At 30.9% G+C, this 14,681-nt stretch overlaps 8 protein-coding genes across 11 annotated transcripts; 1 reads left to right on the top strand and 7 right to left on the bottom strand.

The window, feature by feature from the left end:
- LOC113795916 (DNA repair protein RAD51 homolog A-like) lies at positions 1 to 1,493 on the bottom strand. The gene is made up of 4 exons (XM_027346154.2): positions 1,291 to 1,493; positions 1,085 to 1,222; positions 907 to 1,024; positions 1 to 838 (listed from the first exon to the last, which is right to left on the bottom strand). The coding sequence occupies exons 1-4, from the start codon at positions 1,396 to 1,398 to the stop codon at positions 156 to 158; spliced, it is 1,047 nt and encodes a 348-aa protein (XP_027201955.2). The 5' UTR covers positions 1,399 to 1,493; the 3' UTR covers positions 1 to 155.
- A 79-nt stretch (positions 1,494 to 1,572) lies between these two features.
- Positions 1,573 to 2,874, bottom strand: LOC113795857 (phospholipid scramblase 1-like). 2 transcript variants are annotated; one of them, XM_027346085.2, is made up of 6 exons: positions 2,667 to 2,874; positions 2,508 to 2,588; positions 2,363 to 2,440; positions 2,167 to 2,306; positions 1,790 to 2,116; positions 1,573 to 1,726 (listed from the first exon to the last, which is right to left on the bottom strand). In XM_027346085.2, the coding sequence occupies exons 1-6, from the start codon at positions 2,782 to 2,784 to the stop codon at positions 1,667 to 1,669; spliced, it is 804 nt and encodes a 267-aa protein (XP_027201886.2). In that variant the 5' UTR covers positions 2,785 to 2,874; the 3' UTR covers positions 1,573 to 1,666. The 2 variants fall into 2 exon arrangements, with proteins under 2 accessions (XP_027201886.2, XP_027201885.2); XM_027346084.2 differs by having other exon boundaries at positions 2,508 to 2,609; positions 2,667 to 2,855.
- Positions 2,875 to 2,881: 7 nt separating this feature from the next.
- Positions 2,882 to 4,643, bottom strand: LOC113795856 (phospholipid scramblase 2-like). The gene is made up of 7 exons (XM_027346082.2): positions 4,373 to 4,643; positions 4,100 to 4,302; positions 3,935 to 4,036; positions 3,796 to 3,873; positions 3,583 to 3,722; positions 3,203 to 3,526; positions 2,882 to 3,144 (listed from the first exon to the last, which is right to left on the bottom strand). The coding sequence occupies exons 1-7, from the start codon at positions 4,387 to 4,389 to the stop codon at positions 3,112 to 3,114; spliced, it is 897 nt and encodes a 298-aa protein (XP_027201883.1). The 5' UTR covers positions 4,390 to 4,643; the 3' UTR covers positions 2,882 to 3,111.
- A 132-nt stretch (positions 4,644 to 4,775) lies between these two features.
- Taf7 (TATA-box binding protein associated factor 7) lies at positions 4,776 to 6,096 on the bottom strand. Its single transcript, XM_027346079.2, has 2 exons — positions 5,963 to 6,096; positions 4,776 to 5,908 (listed from the first exon to the last, which is right to left on the bottom strand). Exons 1-2 carry the CDS (start codon positions 6,081 to 6,083, stop codon positions 4,863 to 4,865), a joined length of 1,167 nt encoding a protein of 388 aa, XP_027201880.2. The 5' UTR covers positions 6,084 to 6,096; the 3' UTR covers positions 4,776 to 4,862.
- A 153-nt stretch (positions 6,097 to 6,249) lies between these two features.
- On the top strand, positions 6,250 to 6,973 carry LOC113795860 (histone H3.3-like). The gene is made up of 3 exons (XM_027346088.2): positions 6,250 to 6,391; positions 6,451 to 6,695; positions 6,756 to 6,973. The coding sequence occupies exons 1-3, from the start codon at positions 6,299 to 6,301 to the stop codon at positions 6,832 to 6,834; spliced, it is 417 nt and encodes a 138-aa protein (XP_027201889.2). The 5' UTR covers positions 6,250 to 6,298; the 3' UTR covers positions 6,835 to 6,973.
- On the bottom strand, positions 6,848 to 11,485 carry LOC113795850 (uncharacterized). 3 transcript variants are annotated; one of them, XM_027346076.2, is made up of 6 exons: positions 8,941 to 9,342; positions 8,803 to 8,850; positions 8,346 to 8,590; positions 8,160 to 8,284; positions 7,552 to 8,105; positions 6,848 to 7,485 (listed from the first exon to the last, which is right to left on the bottom strand). In XM_027346076.2, the coding sequence occupies exons 1-6, from the start codon at positions 8,966 to 8,968 to the stop codon at positions 6,989 to 6,991; spliced, it is 1,497 nt and encodes a 498-aa protein (XP_027201877.2). In that variant the 5' UTR covers positions 8,969 to 9,342; the 3' UTR covers positions 6,848 to 6,988. The 3 variants fall into 3 exon arrangements, with proteins under 3 accessions (XP_027201877.2, XP_075677347.1, XP_075677348.1); XM_075821232.1 differs by lacking the exon at positions 8,941 to 9,342 and adding an exon at positions 11,279 to 11,484 and having other exon boundaries at positions 6,852 to 7,485; XM_075821233.1 differs by lacking the exons at positions 8,803 to 8,850; positions 8,941 to 9,342 and adding an exon at positions 11,279 to 11,485 and having other exon boundaries at positions 6,852 to 7,485.
- A 1,774-nt stretch (positions 11,486 to 13,259) lies between these two features.
- On the bottom strand, positions 13,260 to 14,059 carry LOC113795858 (N-alpha-acetyltransferase 30-like). The gene is made up of 2 exons (XM_027346086.2): positions 13,667 to 14,059; positions 13,260 to 13,597 (listed from the first exon to the last, which is right to left on the bottom strand). Exons 1-2 carry the CDS (start codon positions 13,943 to 13,945, stop codon positions 13,280 to 13,282), a joined length of 597 nt encoding a protein of 198 aa, XP_027201887.2. The 5' UTR covers positions 13,946 to 14,059; the 3' UTR covers positions 13,260 to 13,279.
- Positions 14,060 to 14,098: 39 nt separating this feature from the next.
- Positions 14,099 to 14,670, bottom strand: mRpL33 (mitochondrial ribosomal protein L33). The gene is made up of 3 exons (XM_075821322.1): positions 14,532 to 14,670; positions 14,348 to 14,451; positions 14,099 to 14,258 (listed from the first exon to the last, which is right to left on the bottom strand). The coding sequence occupies exons 1-3, from the start codon at positions 14,552 to 14,554 to the stop codon at positions 14,203 to 14,205; spliced, it is 183 nt and encodes a 60-aa protein (XP_075677437.1). The 5' UTR covers positions 14,555 to 14,670; the 3' UTR covers positions 14,099 to 14,202.
- Positions 14,671 to 14,681: the final 11 nt, after the last annotated feature.

Here is a 14,681-nt window from a genome sequence, read left to right as displayed (position 1 = left end):
TAAAGTATGTAACAAAATTTTTATTCACAAATTTTCAAATTTTTCGAATGAATGCATTTTGGAAAAAATTCAATTCATTATTCTAAGGTCATATGGTATATATTTTATGTAAAAAATATCTAAAAATGCAATATTGTTGAAAGGAGAAAAAATTGTTATGAATTATCGATAGAATCGCGAATACCATCATGATGAATAGAAAATGTAGCATCACCTTCGGGTAGATTTGGTGAATCATAAATTCGACAAACACGATTTTCACCTTTTCCCTTTTTCAAATATAAACGTGTTGTCGATGCATGCGCCAATATATGGCCACCGATTGGTTTTTTATTATCGGCACTAAACATAGCACTTGCATCAACATTGGCTACAACTTGATTGGTTATAACCACAGCAATACCAAATTCATCGGCTAATCTTTGTAACATACGCAGAAATCTTGCCAGATGCATTTGACGTGCAGCTAATTCTGAACGACCATTATAATCGGTACGATATAATGCTGTTGCTGAATCGACAATCATTAATGCATAACGTGATTGTGACATCATTGATGATGCATCAACCAATAATTGGGTTTGATGGTCACTATTATATGCTCTTGCATAGGCAATATTATCTAAACAGGAATTTTCATTTACTTTATATCTTTGTGCAATGGCAACAAAACGTTCCGGACGAAATGTTCCTTCCGTGTCAATGAATAGGCATTTTCCTTCGGCACCACCCATATCGAACGGTAATTGACATGTCACTGAAAGCATATGACAAAGTTGAGATTTTCCCGTACGAAATTCACCAAATAATTCAGTAATGGAGCCTGTTTCAATTCCACCTTGATGTAGAATAATTTTTTGTTGGTTATACACATTGAAAAACCACAAACCAAATGTATTTGCAAACCTTTCAGTAGAGCATCCAAATCTTTTGAACCGGTAGTTATCAGAACAATTTCGGAACGTTTTAGATGATATTCAGTCGCGGTTGAAAAACCCATTGGTACTAATTTCATGGCAGCATTCTAAACATAGATGAAAAATGAGGCAATTTTTCGACATTTATCTTTTAACTAAAGACTTACGATAATTTTTTCGGCTTTATTTTCACTAATTCCTTTGATTTTTTCCAATGCTTTTCTTGGAGTATAGGCAATCGCTTCGATAGTATGAAAGCCATATTCTTGTAATTTTTTAATATCCAGTGCTTGTATACCAGATCCCTGAAAAATAATTAATTTTAAAAAAAATCAATCATTATCATTTTCAATCAAAAAAGAAAACAACAAACTTCTAATTTTTGTATGGGTGTAAAAGCGGCTTCAAATTCTGCTTCATCTTGAACACCATTTTCTTCAACAATATTCACTGCTTGTTGTTTTTCTTTGGTGGTACTCATTTTCTTCAACAATAAAAAATTCGAACGAATTATTAGAAAATACTCAAATTGAATGTCATCATCGTTTGTTTCAACATAAATAATTTTAGCGCTAATTCGAATCACATTCGATACAAATTATTTCAACCCGACAAGTCATCTTTCGGTTGAAATAGTCAATTTTGAATTTTCAAATTTCATGAATTTTGTTTTATTTATTTGAAACACACAATAATATTTTATTCAAGATTAAACATTTATTTGGTTAGATTCAGACAGATAACAAAAATTAATATGTTCCAAGTGAATCTTCTTTGTCATTGTGAACTTTCTCGAAAAACATGAAATCCTATAGGAAAAAAAATTAAAACATGATTTGCAAAAGATTTTAAACAAAACAAAAAAAACTTACAATCAAAAATGTTGCACCTAACAATACAGCTTTGATCGAAACATCTAGATCTCGTGGAAACTTGACACCAAAGTGATCGGCATCGGTAAACATTTCTCTTACTAATCCACTCCACTGTTTACTAATTTTACCAACTTGGGTTGTGCCATCATTCGATACAACATTGAATTTGACATTACCACAACAGCATGAAAATGTTAAAAATGGTCCTTTTATGCGTAATACTTTTTTGCCAGTTGCATTTAAAATGCTAAAGGCCGGACAACAAACTGTCCATTCTTGACGAACCGATCCCAATTTGTATCCCCCACTGTAAACATCTAATTTCTGTTTTAATTGGATTAAAGATTCAAAATTCTTCAACAACAGCAACAAACCTGTAAACAACATGGAAACAGGCAACTATTGCAACGCCAAGGACGATCTAAACGTATAATTTCATTTCGTCGAGAATCATATAAACGCATTACGAATGGTCGATATTTACTAAAACAATTTCGAGTACAACAATCATTCTCTAAATCAAGTTCAATTAAGATTATTTTTATAAAAAAATTATTACAACCAATATACCTTCAGTTGCATAATACAATTGTTGTCCATCTATATTTTTAACAATATAACTATTGTTCGTTTCAAAACCAGCAAGTACTGTTTGGAAAAACGATAAATCTCAATGAAATCAAAGGTTTGATTAAAAAATATTATCATTATTTACCTTCAAACATTTCAACCTGTTGTTCAATAATCAATTGATTTAATGTTAATAAAATTTCTAATCCTGGTGGCACACTCGTATCTGCATATGTTCCAAAAGGAGCTGATATGAAATTGAAAAGGTAATGTGAAATCAAATCAAATTAACTATCATGTTTACCATATTGTTTGAGTGGTGTATATGAATTCATTGGTGTCTGACCATCAGTTTGTGGTGATTGGTAATGACCAGTAGGCATTATTGGATATGGTTGTGATTGTGATTGTGTTTGTCCCATATTATTATTATATCTTTGTGATGGATAACTAATCAACAAAAACTATAAAATTTTGGCTGAATTTATACCAACAAAAAATAATAAATCAATTAGAGAATTTTATTTGAAACACACAAAAAAATATAATTTTATTCAACATTAAACAATGTTTTTGGTTAGATTCACAGATTACAGGTAGGTAACAAGTATTAATTTGTTTTTTTCAAGTTGCAGATCAAATTTGGCTGTTTAACTTTTTATGTTTTTGGTTAAGAACAAGATCAAAGTCAATATGATAAAAGTAAATTGGTTTCGAAACAATAACAACATCATTAGAAACAGATGAATTTATCTGTTACCCTTTTCGAAAAACATGAAATCCTATTGAAAAAAATTGATTAAAACACGATTTGCAAAAGATTTTAAACAAAAAACTTACAATCAAAAATGTTGCGCCCAACAATACAGCTTTTATTGAAACATCCAGATCGAGTGGAAATTCAATACCAAAACGATCAGCATCGGTAAACATTTCTCTTGCTAATCCACTCCATTGTTTGCTGATTTTACCGATTTGAGTTTCACCATCGTTCGATTGAATAGCGAATTCTACATTACCACCACATGAAAATTTTATCAACGGTCCTTCAATGTGTAATACTTTTTGGCCGGTTGCATTTAAAATACTGAATACAGGATAACAAATTGACCATTCTTGACGAATCGAACCCAATTTGTTTGGACCACTATAAACATCTAATTTCTGTCATCAAACATTTCATAAATTGAATTGCATTTTAAAAAAATTCTTCAACAAACCTGTAAAAAGCATGGAAACAGACAACTATTACAACGGATAGGGCGTTCGAAACGTATTATTTCTTTTCGTTGATTATCATATAAACGCATTACGAATGATCGTATTTCACCAAGACAATTTCGAGTACAACAATCATTTTCTATTCAAGTTTTCATAAGACAATCAAACGAGAAATTCAAAGATGAATCAAACATTCATTTTAATCAACATACCTTCAGCAGCATAATACAAATGCTGTCCATTCAAATTTTTAACAATATATTTATTGTTTGTTTCAAAGCCAAGGAATGCTGATTACAGGAAAAAAGCAATCACATTATTTGAGAAACAATTATTCCAATCATTATTTACCTTCCAGCATTTCAACCTGTTGTTCAATAATTAACTGATTTAATGTCAATAGAAGTTCTAATCCTGGTGGTACATTTGGATCTGCATAAGGTCCAAAAGGAGCTGATATGAAATTCAAACCAAATAAAATCAAATAAATTATCAATCAACATCCAATTATTTTACCTTGTTGTGGTGCCATTGGTGGGGGATAAAAATTCATTGGTGGCTGTTGCATAATTGGTGGTTGACCAGGTCCATTGGGTGATGATTGGTAATAACCCGGTGGTTGTTCTTGTGATTGCCCCATATTATTATTATAGCCAACTGTTCCTGGTGCTGGATAACTAATGGTTTGATTTAATGGTGGATATCCACCATAATTTTGGCTAAATTTATCAAAAAAAAATTGATAAATTAATAAAATAATTAATAACTGTATTTACGCCCTTAGCTTACTTTGTCGGATTATACATTATCCAAAAAGATGAAACAAAAGAGATGATAAACAACGAGGAAAAAACACTCGACTGATTTCTTTTGATTTGGAAAATGTTGCAATAATAATAGCGAATATTTCTCTGTTATGAATCTTTGGTTTTGTTGTTGTTGGTTGTTTATCTATCAAATATCTACTGACTGCTGTTGATAGATGGTGACGCTCGTCTAATATATTCGTGTGATTCATTTTTTGCATTTTCGGAATTTGTCGCATTACGTTTCGCAAACGTTATCTACCTACATCCAGTCCCTCAATATATGGATGGGCGCGTCAAACCTGAATGATAATGACAATGCGCATCATTTGATTATTTCCAAGGAAAAGAGAAAAACAAAGCAAATTAAGCAAACACACTTGATATTTTGATCGATCGATGGCTAATCTATACAAAATGAATGACGTTTATTTCAATTTTAAAAAATATGCAAAACAAATGTACAAAACAAATTAAAATAATGATTTTTTTAGCTCATCATACTCCTGCTTTTTGGCCAATTCTTGTTCGCGAAGATCATCGATAATGGATTGAAAACGTTGTTTCAATGCCATATTTTCAATACTGTCCAAATCTGTTTGTTGTTGATGTCGTTGTGTTTGTAGATTAAATATTTCCTGTTCTAATTCTTGTAATTTTAATCGAATGGATTCATTTTCAAGATTTTTTGTTAAACTATATGATGCTTCATTGTTTTCTTCACAAGCAGCATCAGCAGCAGCGGCTGATGTTGAATAATCATAAACATTGGTTGATGATGATGATTGTTGTTGTTGAGAAAATGCTTGTGAAAAAGAAAGATTCTTATTATTGTTATCTGAATCAATTTTGGTATCATTATCATTATTATCAACATTATGATCACGTAGATAATCGCGGAATGTACCGGACATACGGCTACCTTCATCCGAATATCCTAAACGTTCATCATCATCATCATCGCTTGAACTGACAACATCACCAAAAAGATCACGATCATCTAATGCTGAATTGGTTGCATTTGCCGCTGCTGTGGATGATGATTGATCCTTTTCTTTCGGATCGGCTTTATTCTCTTCTTCAATGTTGACAATTTCAAAACGTACATTAGTAGCTTCATTATCTTGTCGCAATAGACGTTTAACTTCTTTTTCAATTTCAGGAAAATCTACATATTTTTTTCGCAATGTTTTACGAAATCTTCTTTTACGTACATTTTTCAATGGTTTTGTTATACCATGTGGATATAGATATTTTTTATCTCGTCCATCTTTAGTCTTTTTAACAACTTCATCTGGATCTTCTTTAACAATTTCATCGGTTTCTTCCTTGCAAATCATCATCTGACTTATATCGGCTGTTTTATAGAAATTTTTATTGTCCAATGTCTTTAATGATTCTAAAATGGTCGGCAAATCAACAATTTTAGCCGGCAATACCCAACCATCAAATCGAACAATGCCATTTCGTATATCCTGATCAATTTGAATCGATAATCGATCTTTAAGATTTAAAACACCTATACAAAAAAATTTTATCATTCATGATTAGCGATTCAAAAAAAATTCTTTACCTGATTTTATAGCTGCACGAAGCGATGCAGCCGGTAATGAAGGTAAACGTAATATAAATTGTGATTCTAATTCAAAATTATCATTTGTAGAATCTAATTTTGGTTGTTCTTCGAGAGGCATTTTTGTTTTTTCGTTGGTAAAAAAAAATTCAAAATTTTTGTTTTGTTTGGGGATTGATCAAAATCGAGTAAACTCAATGAAATGACACGTCGTTTGTGAACAATACACTAATTTTGAGCGTGAAAATTTTTATTCATTCGATCGAATATTTTCTGGATCGACGTAAATAATGAAATAATTTTTTGGATTTAAAATTTTCAAATCAATATTTCAAAATGGCAAGACATTTGAGAAATTCATCAAAACTTTCAACATCCCAACAACCACAAACACCGGGTAAATCACGACTATTACGATCAAGTTTAAAAGTATGTATATTTTGAAAAAGTATCATTAATAATGAAATCGAAATCACAAATAAATATAGAATTCATCAGGGGAAAAATCATCAACTCTAAGACGTCGTTATCGTCCCGGTACGATTGCATTACGTGAAATACGACGATATCAAAGTACCACACATCAACTTATTCCTCGTTTACCATTTCAACGTATTGTTCGTGAAATTGCACAATCATTAAAAGATACATTGCGTTTTCAGCCATTAGCATTGGAAGCCTTACAAGAAGCTGCTGAATCTTATCTGATAGTTTTATTTGAAGATGCCAATCTGTAAGTTTTTAAAAAATTTCATTCAACAATAAAAATCATTTGGTTTCTAACTCAATATAGTTGTGCCATACATGCTCGCCGTGTTACAATCATGCCAAGAGATATAAATCTGGCCCGACGTATACGTGGAAATAATTAATTGTCAATATTAATCATCATTATCATCATAATCGACATTATATTTATTCATTTCAATTTGATAACCATATCGTATATATAAATGTTCATTTTTTTGTTTGAAAAAAAATATTTTGGAATAAAATGAATCAAAAGTTTAATTGAAAAAAATTAAATCATAAAAATCGATGTGCTGCTGCGTCCAACTGATGATGATGATGTGATGGAACGTTTAAAAGTGGTTCGAAAGCCGCTGCAATGGGATGATGATATTGTTGTGGATGTTGTTGATGATGATGCTGTTGCTGTTGTTGTTGTTGTTGTTGAACATACATAGCATGAACATAATAATTTTGCATATAGTGATTTTGAGCTGCCGCCACGGCAGCTGCCATTGTTTCCGATTCATTTGTCGTATCAGTTGCGGTTGTTGATATCGTACCAGATGATTGATTATTGATAATCGGTGGTGATGATTGACGATGATGATTTTGTTGATGTTGTCCATCAATATTCGATGCCAGTGATAGTGATGATGGAGATGATGATGATGACGATGAAGAAGAAGATGACGATGACGATGAAGAAGATGAGGATAATAAATCCGTTACCGAATGTGATGATGGCCAACCACCAATCGTTGTTGTTGTTGATGATGATGATTTCATTGTAACTAATTTTTGACGAACAACAAAAATTATTTTCAAATCAAAAAAAACAAAATCTATTAAAAATTTACCGACGGGTATATTTGGCGTTGATGAATGATGATTATGCAATTGATGATTTGAATGAATTAATGCTTGTGCTGCTGCTGCTGCTGCTGCAGCTGCGGCAGCAGCGGCTGCCGCTGTTGTTGATGATTGTAAAGATGAATGATGATTGTGATGACTTGCTGTTGTTATTATAGTGGGTGTTGTGATTGTCATCATTTGTGATGATGTTGTTGCTTGTGAACAATGATGATGATGTGAATGATGTGGATGATAGCCATGGTATAATGATGAAGGATGCGGTGGCGGCTGAGGCGGATGTGAATGATGATAAATAGCATTCATAACATGACGAACATTTTCTTTACTTTCGATCATCGAATGATTGGGATTTGATGTAAATTGTTGTTGTTGTTGATTCGATGTTGCTGTTGATGAAATATCAGTGATTGGAATCGATAAATTAGAAATAATGGATGATGATGATGTTGTATGAAGATGATGATCACTATCATCATTAACAGTATTGGATGATGATTGATGATGGTGATTTGCATTCATTTTATTTCGCAAAATTCGACTAATTAATGAATGAAAGATTAATTCAATCAAATCAAATCAATCAAATGATTACCTAATACTACTAACGGACGGAACATTAAATTTATCGCAAATGCCATCATGCAATAATTTATCACGAATTTCCCAGGCGAAAATTCCTGGTTCTTTATTTTTCAATTCTTTAATATAGGATACCACCTATATATCAAAATTGATAATGATCATTTTTATTATTGTTATTTCATTGAAAAAATATTACTTTAGGTGTTGTAACGCGTGGTTTACTACCACCAATTGTACCGGGTAGAATGGAACCAGTTTCATGAAAACGGGATAATATTTTCGATACACAACCATGTGATACACGTAATTGCCTACTAATATCACATGGTCGTACACCCATTCGTGATAATTCAACAATTTTCAAACGAATTGTATTCGGTAATGGTCTACCATTTACAAATACACCACCCAATTGATTTACTTCACCAAAACCTTGTGATTCTACCAAGAAACGAAGAAAAGAGAAAGTTTTTTTTTGAAAAAAATCAATCTTTATAATGGCATTTTAGTCAAAAAAAAATCTTAGCATCATCATTAATTTTTTCCATTGAAAAAAAACATCCGTTTTGTCATTCGATCCATGGATGGTTCGAATGGATTCTTGTTAAAATCAAACAAACATCCTGAAAAAGTTGAAAAAGCAGAAAACTTACCAAAATATAAATCATGTTCAATTTTGATCTGAGCAGCGGAAGTTCCAACTGTAACCATTTTTATATTGTTGCAAGTTAATGACAAGAAAAAAGCGATTAATTTTTTCAAAAAAATATTTCATCAAATATTCAATTAACCTAAAGTATGAAAATGATTGGATGCCATTTTTGTTGCAGCAAAACAAAAAAAAATATTAAACAAGAGGAAAGAATCACTCTGAACAAATTCGAAAATGACGATGAGGATTATGATGATCAAAAACAAACGAAACGAAACGAAACAAACGAGTCACATCACTGCAAAAAAGAACAAGAATTTTCAACCAACCATCATTTTCATATCTCAATTCTTTATTTTCTTCACAACAAAGTTTTAGTTTGCTAAATTAGACTACACTAACCATATCTTTTTCTTTTCTTTTCTAATAAGCTGTCTTATGGCTGAATTAATTTTTATTCAATTTTTTAAGCTTTAAATAAACATCACTAAACAACAACAACACCAAGAACATCCGAAACAAATTGAACAAGTAAGAAAAAAAGATATATTTAAATATATTCAAATAACCATCGCATTTATATCACTAAATGATACAGTTTTCAACCAAAAACCAAGAAAAATTCAAACTATAACAGAAAGCGCCAATTCATCATCATTTCTCTTGTTTTCCTATTGGATAAAATCATAGCAATGGGGGGCAGGTGATTCCTTTCAAAATGTTCAGTTGAAGGAAGCGTAAGAGGTGGTGCTTATGTGTTTTTGTGAGCAAATCATTTGTGATGGTAGGAGGAGTCTAGACCACAGTTCATCATGATAACGAAAGAAAAAATGAATGGAATGATTCAGATGATAAAGATTGTACAGTAGTGATAATTTTTTCGTTTGTTTGCAAAAAATGATGACATTTTAAATTTTTTTTAAATTTTTTTTAATAACTTCCATTGAAATTAATGAGAACATGATTGGTACATTAATAACAAAGATCATTTGATTTTCGACATTTTGAATTAGTTTTGAACGTTTTTTGTTTATTTATTTAGCTAAAATTTTAGGTTACAGGTAACCGAAATTTATCTAATTAATTTGATTGTTTTGTTTTGCTTTTATGAGAAATATGAACTTTGTTCACCTTTTTTTCTGTTTTGTTTTGTTTTGATAACAACAAAATTCATTTACCTTGTTGGGTGGGCTAATGAATTTTTATTTGAAAAAAATCCCTAATCAAAATAAACATTCAAATTCAAAATGTTCAAATCAATCAATTTTTTTGCTTTTGACATTCTTGGTTGGGAAAAACAACGTAGATCCAAATCAGATTAATGGCAAGCAAATGATGCTTGATCAATAATTGATGAAAATTATAATTTTTATTTTAAAATAACAATCATTTTCCTATTGCTAATCACTGAAAATAACCGATTTATAAAAAAAAGCAGATTTTCTCTCAATGGTCGATTGAATTTAAACCAAAAAATGAAAAACGCTTTTATCTTCATCATCCTCATCACTAATGATCAAAACACTAAATTCAATAAGAGGCATATTCAAATGGATTTTTATTCTTCTTCTTCGTTCGTTCGAGATCAAACATGGAACATTTGCCATAACTTACAAAAACTACCAAAAAAACCAAAAAACCAATCTATCACCGAAATGGCTTTACAAAGACATAAACCAAACTGCCAATAATAATAATCATTTAAAAATGTCAAAAAAGCAAACATCGAACTAAAACAGGCTAACATTCACAACAACAAAAAATTGTAATTCAACACTGACCAACCAAATGAAGTGTGTGTTTGGGGCAAAGGGAAGAAAGGACACAAGTTCATCAAACAACATTGGATACACACACAACTACATACGATTTATTCAAAAAACCCGTGTTTATGTGGTGTGGACACATTGTTTTTACAATGATCATAATTTATTGAAACCAACAAAGTCCATAATGACTAACGATGAATGAATGAACATCAGTCATGTTGTGTCCATGTCCATTTCATTTTTTTCTTGGTCTCTTTTTTTTGGCGAAAAATTGTGGTCATTGGACTGACTGATAATTCATATTTCTTTTTCAATCAATAAAAAAGGTAAGAGGCTCGAATTAAAACACAAATGAAAAAAATGTAAATCATTCAACTGGCCCTTTTTCGCCTCGCAAAAACAATCTCACATTGTTCACAACACATAAAGAAAACATAGTTTTTGCGAACAAAAATTAAGAAAATATCTTCAAAAAGAATCAAATAACATGGAAATGATGGAAAATATATAATTTTAAAAAAGGGGGATGGATAACCGTAGAGTGAAGGAGGGAACAACAACAATAATAATATAGAGGTGCTACATTTTTTTGTTAAATTGAAATGTTCAACGAAGCAATAAATGTCGATGACAAGACATCATTTTATCATCATCACCATATCACACATCATTATTATCATCAACAAACCAAATAGAGAAGTGACTTACCTTATTCTTGGCGATGATGAATATGATACGCCGAATGTTAAAATGTTAACATCAAAATAAGAATTTGACAACAACAACATCTTTGATTGGATTGTGAAAAATATAAAGATCAGGATTACACTTTATCATCACCACCACCAAATCAAGTCAGCCATCCATTCATTCATTCATTCAAATAATTAAGCTACATGTTCCGAAATGTTGAAAAGTGATTAAGTGATGATGCACTCTATTTTTCTTCTTTTTTTCTTTTCAGTTTTGGTGATGTTTTTTTCTGAATGAATGATGAATATTCATTTTGATGAACACATATCCATATCAGCACAGCATACTTAGTAAAATTGCTAATTATTGTATGTACCGAGAAAAAGTGATGATTTGGTTGTTGTAGAGTTTGAAAATTGGCTCATTTCATATTTCATCATTTTGTTCACACGATCTATACGGAGAAAATGTCTTTTCAAAGCATCATTATTCTGATAAAAATGATGATGATAATGTTGTCCAAATTCTGGATCGGATTCGGGCATACAACAAACCAAGCAAACCGAAAAAAGATCATTCTGTGTTTATCTATCTGAATTATAGACAATTTTTTTCCATTTTCTCATTGTTCGGTTGTCGTCGACGACGACATCGTTTTTCGCCTTACATCATAATCATCATCATTATGTAAAGAATCGGCAAAAAACAGAGAGAAAGAGAACCATTTTTCTTCAAAATCCAGATGTTTTGTTCATTAAAAACGATGAACAAAAACAACAATGTTGGCTTTTTATTATTAACCGCCGCATACATACATATCATCACCCATATCATCATCATCAGTTTTCTTGTTCGTCAACAAACGATATTTGTTTGTTGTTGTCTCCGTTAGAAATAGCAATAATATTTATAAATGAAAATAATGATGATGATGAAGAATATGCTTAGATAATTAAATTATAGCCGGCCATGATTCTTTTGGATGATGGTTTTTTTCGATTCCGATTCAATTAAAAATGAAAATCATAATCACAATAATAAGTCGGCATTCTTAATCTTTGAGAATTGTTTCGTTTGCGGAAATGTTTGTATATAATGCGAACAAACATCATTCGTTTGTTTGTTCAAATGATTTTTTATCGACCAGAATCAGAAAAATCAATCAATGTCACCAGTGTTTGGTTGACAATGTTTTTTCAATTTTGATTTTTGAGAAAATCAATTTTTTTCAAAGAAATGTGACATATTTTTTGACATTCAGAAAATTAAAATTATCAAATTGTAAAATCAAAAATCAATGATCAAAGATGTTTTTTGATCATGATGACAATGACAGGCAGAATGACAAATGAAATTGACAAAAGAAAAATGTTCCCTTTTGACAGATTTTATCAAAAATAATTTCCGTCGTCGGTCATTTCTCGCGCCCATCATTCGAATGATAAAATATTATTTTTTGGAGAAAAAAAGAGTTCCGATCCATGGATGATTATTGGAGGAGAAATTATGAAAAATAATAATCAATGAATATTCAACCCTATGACAATGACCAAAATTACTGCTGTCTAGACAGATAATGTTTCATCTTCCAGACTAGCCGGCGACAAACCACCAACATCAGAAAAAATGTATTTTTTCCATATTTGCTTTCGCGGTTTATTAAATCACACACAAAGTTTGTCATTCACACCACCACTGTAGATGACATTTCTTGGTTGTTTGATGATACAGTTATTGATATGGATTTTTGTTTTTCTAAAATGAATTATGACCACCACCGCGTTGATATTGATCATCATCAACAATGATCATTATTTTCATTTCGTTTTTTGGTGGTGTCAAATTAATTGTTATTTTTTTGAAGAAAAAGATCATGTTTTTTCAAAAAATAATGTCATATGTCATCATCATATACTTGCAACAAAAAAGTATCTGGCTCGCCATAGCCGAATGATGGAATGTGACAAACAAACAAACACCGACCGACAAAGGTCAATTTGAATTTGTTATTAAATTTTATTTTAACCATAATTTTAAACGTAAAGCATCCACACCATTAAGATAATAGCGAAATAACCGTTTATCACGTATAAATCCAAGATTTTCGTATAGAATTAATGCCGAACGATTGGTTACTTCAGTTTCGAGTACAACTTCATCGGCATTCAATTCGATCATAACCTGGATTGCTTTCATAACTAAATTCGAACCAATTTTACGTTTGCGATAATGCTCATCAACGGCCAGCATTGCAATATAACCACGTAATAATTTTCTTTTTTTATAATCCAATTTACAAACTATTGCTCCAACGCAAACATTTTGATCCATAGCCTATTTATATTTGGAAAAGGGAAAATTTTTAAAAAATGTTTTATTGAAAACCAATTCAATAATATTTACAAGAAAACATAATTGTGGCCAATTATGAATAAAATAACGATATGTATAAATTGAATAAGGTTCGGATAAATCCTTTTGTATCAAACGCATTATATCGGGCATCTGTGTTTCATCCTTGTAACTAATATATTCAATCGATGAAGACTGTTGTTGTTTTTGTTGATCATCCACATTATTCGATAGCGAATCATTTAATAAATTGATTTGACCGAAATCATTCGTCAAACTTGTTATGGTTGTAGATGGTTGTTCATCATCATTATCGTCGTCGTTATTCATTGCACAGAGATGATGTTTTGATAGAAACTAACTAAACTTTCAAAATGAATCAATAAAAAAATCGAATGTGAAAATGAAAATTCCGATTCAGCTGTGTCACATAACCTAGTGACATCTATCGGTTGCATTTACAAAACACCAAAATTTTTTTTAATTAAAAATTTTTATTTTTATTTTCTCTCGTTTGTTACAAACAAATAAAAAATCCTACTGATGATGAGAAAAAAGCAATATTACAATAATACATTGTTCATTTATTAATGAGCAGCTCCTTTAATCTTTTTGATTTCTTTATAGATAACATGACGTTCGACTAAACGAATAAAATAAAAGTAGTTTGGTTAATTCAATTTGCTATCATGGGGAATTTTGGAGAAAATTCAAAAACCAAAATATACAAACCGTATGGATCATAGCGTAACATTTGAATCTCTTCTTTGATTCGTGGTCGTATAGCAACAACTTTATGACCTGAAATCAGGCTCTCCAATAGGACCATAACAAATCTTTTAGGATTTGTCAAAAAATAAAATTTATCAACCATTACCTTAAAAAGAATAACGAGAACCTTTAAATGAATACTCACTTGGATTTTCCTCCTTTAGCCATCGTTAATAATCAACGATTTACGATGATATTCGAATCGGATGATATCAAGCTTGATGAAAACATGCGATGAACAGAATGACTATTGAAACCCAAATGAACATGTAACAGTGAAAACAGTGGTTGAAAA

Source organism: Dermatophagoides pteronyssinus, unplaced genomic scaffold (assembly GCF_027571235.1).
Source record: "Dermatophagoides pteronyssinus isolate colony J.1.1.1.1 unplaced genomic scaffold, Derpt_VIB-CSIC_2022.12 sq0009, whole genome shotgun sequence".
Lineage (NCBI taxonomy): Eukaryota > Metazoa > Arthropoda > Arachnida > Sarcoptiformes > Pyroglyphidae > Dermatophagoides > Dermatophagoides pteronyssinus.
The sequence above is the reverse complement of the archived record's forward strand: the minus strand, read 5'-3'. Positions and strand labels throughout refer to the sequence as shown.

Coding starts and splice junctions, on each gene's coding strand:
- LOC113795916 (XM_027346154.2), bottom strand. CDS start 1,398: ATGAGTACCACCAAAGAAAAACAACAAGCAGTGAATATTGTTGAAGAA. Junction 1,025..1,084: donor ATAAAGCCGAAAAAATTATC/GTAAGTCTTTAG, acceptor ATCTATGTTTAG/AATGCTGCCATGAAATTAGT. Junction 839..906: donor TTTGGATGCTCTACTGAAAG/GTTTGCAAATAC, acceptor TTCTACATCAAG/GTGGAATTGAAACAGGCTCC.
- LOC113795857 (XM_027346084.2), bottom strand. CDS start 2,784: ATGGGACAAACACAATCACAATCACAACCATATCCAATAATGCCTACT. Junction 2,441..2,507: donor ACAGGTTGAAATGTTTGAAG/GTAAATAATGAT, acceptor TTTTCCAAACAG/TACTTGCTGGTTTTGAAACG. Junction 1,727..1,789: donor TAGGTGCAACATTTTTGATT/GTAAGTTTTTTT, acceptor TTTTTCCTATAG/GATTTCATGTTTTTCGAGAA.
- LOC113795856 (XM_027346082.2), bottom strand. Junction 4,037..4,099: donor ACCAATGGCACCACAACAAG/GTAAAATAATTG, acceptor ATTTCATATCAG/CTCCTTTTGGACCTTATGCA. Junction 3,723..3,795: donor TTTGTATTATGCTGCTGAAG/GTATGTTGATTA, acceptor AAACTTGAATAG/AAAATGATTGTTGTACTCGA.
- Taf7 (XM_027346079.2), bottom strand. CDS start 6,083: ATGCCTCTCGAAGAACAACCAAAATTAGATTCTACAAATGATAATTTT. Junction 5,909..5,962: donor TCGTGCAGCTATAAAATCAG/GTAAAGAATTTT, acceptor TTTTTTGTATAG/GTGTTTTAAATCTTAAAGAT.
- LOC113795860 (XM_027346088.2), top strand. CDS start 6,299: ATGGCAAGACATTTGAGAAATTCATCAAAACTTTCAACATCCCAACAA. Junction 6,392..6,450: donor TATTACGATCAAGTTTAAAA/GTATGTATATTT, acceptor AAATAAATATAG/AATTCATCAGGGGAAAAATC. Junction 6,696..6,755: donor TTATTTGAAGATGCCAATCT/GTAAGTTTTTAA, acceptor AACTCAATATAG/TTGTGCCATACATGCTCGCC.
- LOC113795850 (XM_027346076.2), bottom strand. CDS start 8,968: ATGGCATCCAATCATTTTCATACTTTAG. Junction 8,591..8,802: donor TGAACATGATTTATATTTTG/GTAAGTTTTCTG, acceptor GTTTCTTGGTAG/AATCACAAGGTTTTGGTGAA. Junction 8,106..8,159: donor CCGTCCGTTAGTAGTATTAG/GTAATCATTTGA, acceptor TTCATTAATTAG/TCGAATTTTGCGAAATAAAA.
- LOC113795858 (XM_027346086.2), bottom strand. CDS start 13,945: ATGAATAACGACGACGATAATGATGATGAACAACCATCTACAACCATA. Junction 13,598..13,666: donor GGCCACAATTATGTTTTCTT/GTAAATATTATT, acceptor AAATATAAATAG/GCTATGGATCAAAATGTTTG.
- mRpL33 (XM_075821322.1), bottom strand. CDS start 14,554: ATGGCTAAAGGAGGAAAATCCAA. Junction 14,452..14,531: donor GCTAAAGGAGGAAAATCCAA/GTGAGTATTCAT, acceptor AAATCCTAAAAG/ATTTGTTATGGTCCTATTGG. Junction 14,259..14,347: donor GTTACGCTATGATCCATACG/GTTTGTATATTT, acceptor TTATTCGTTTAG/TCGAACGTCATGTTATCTAT.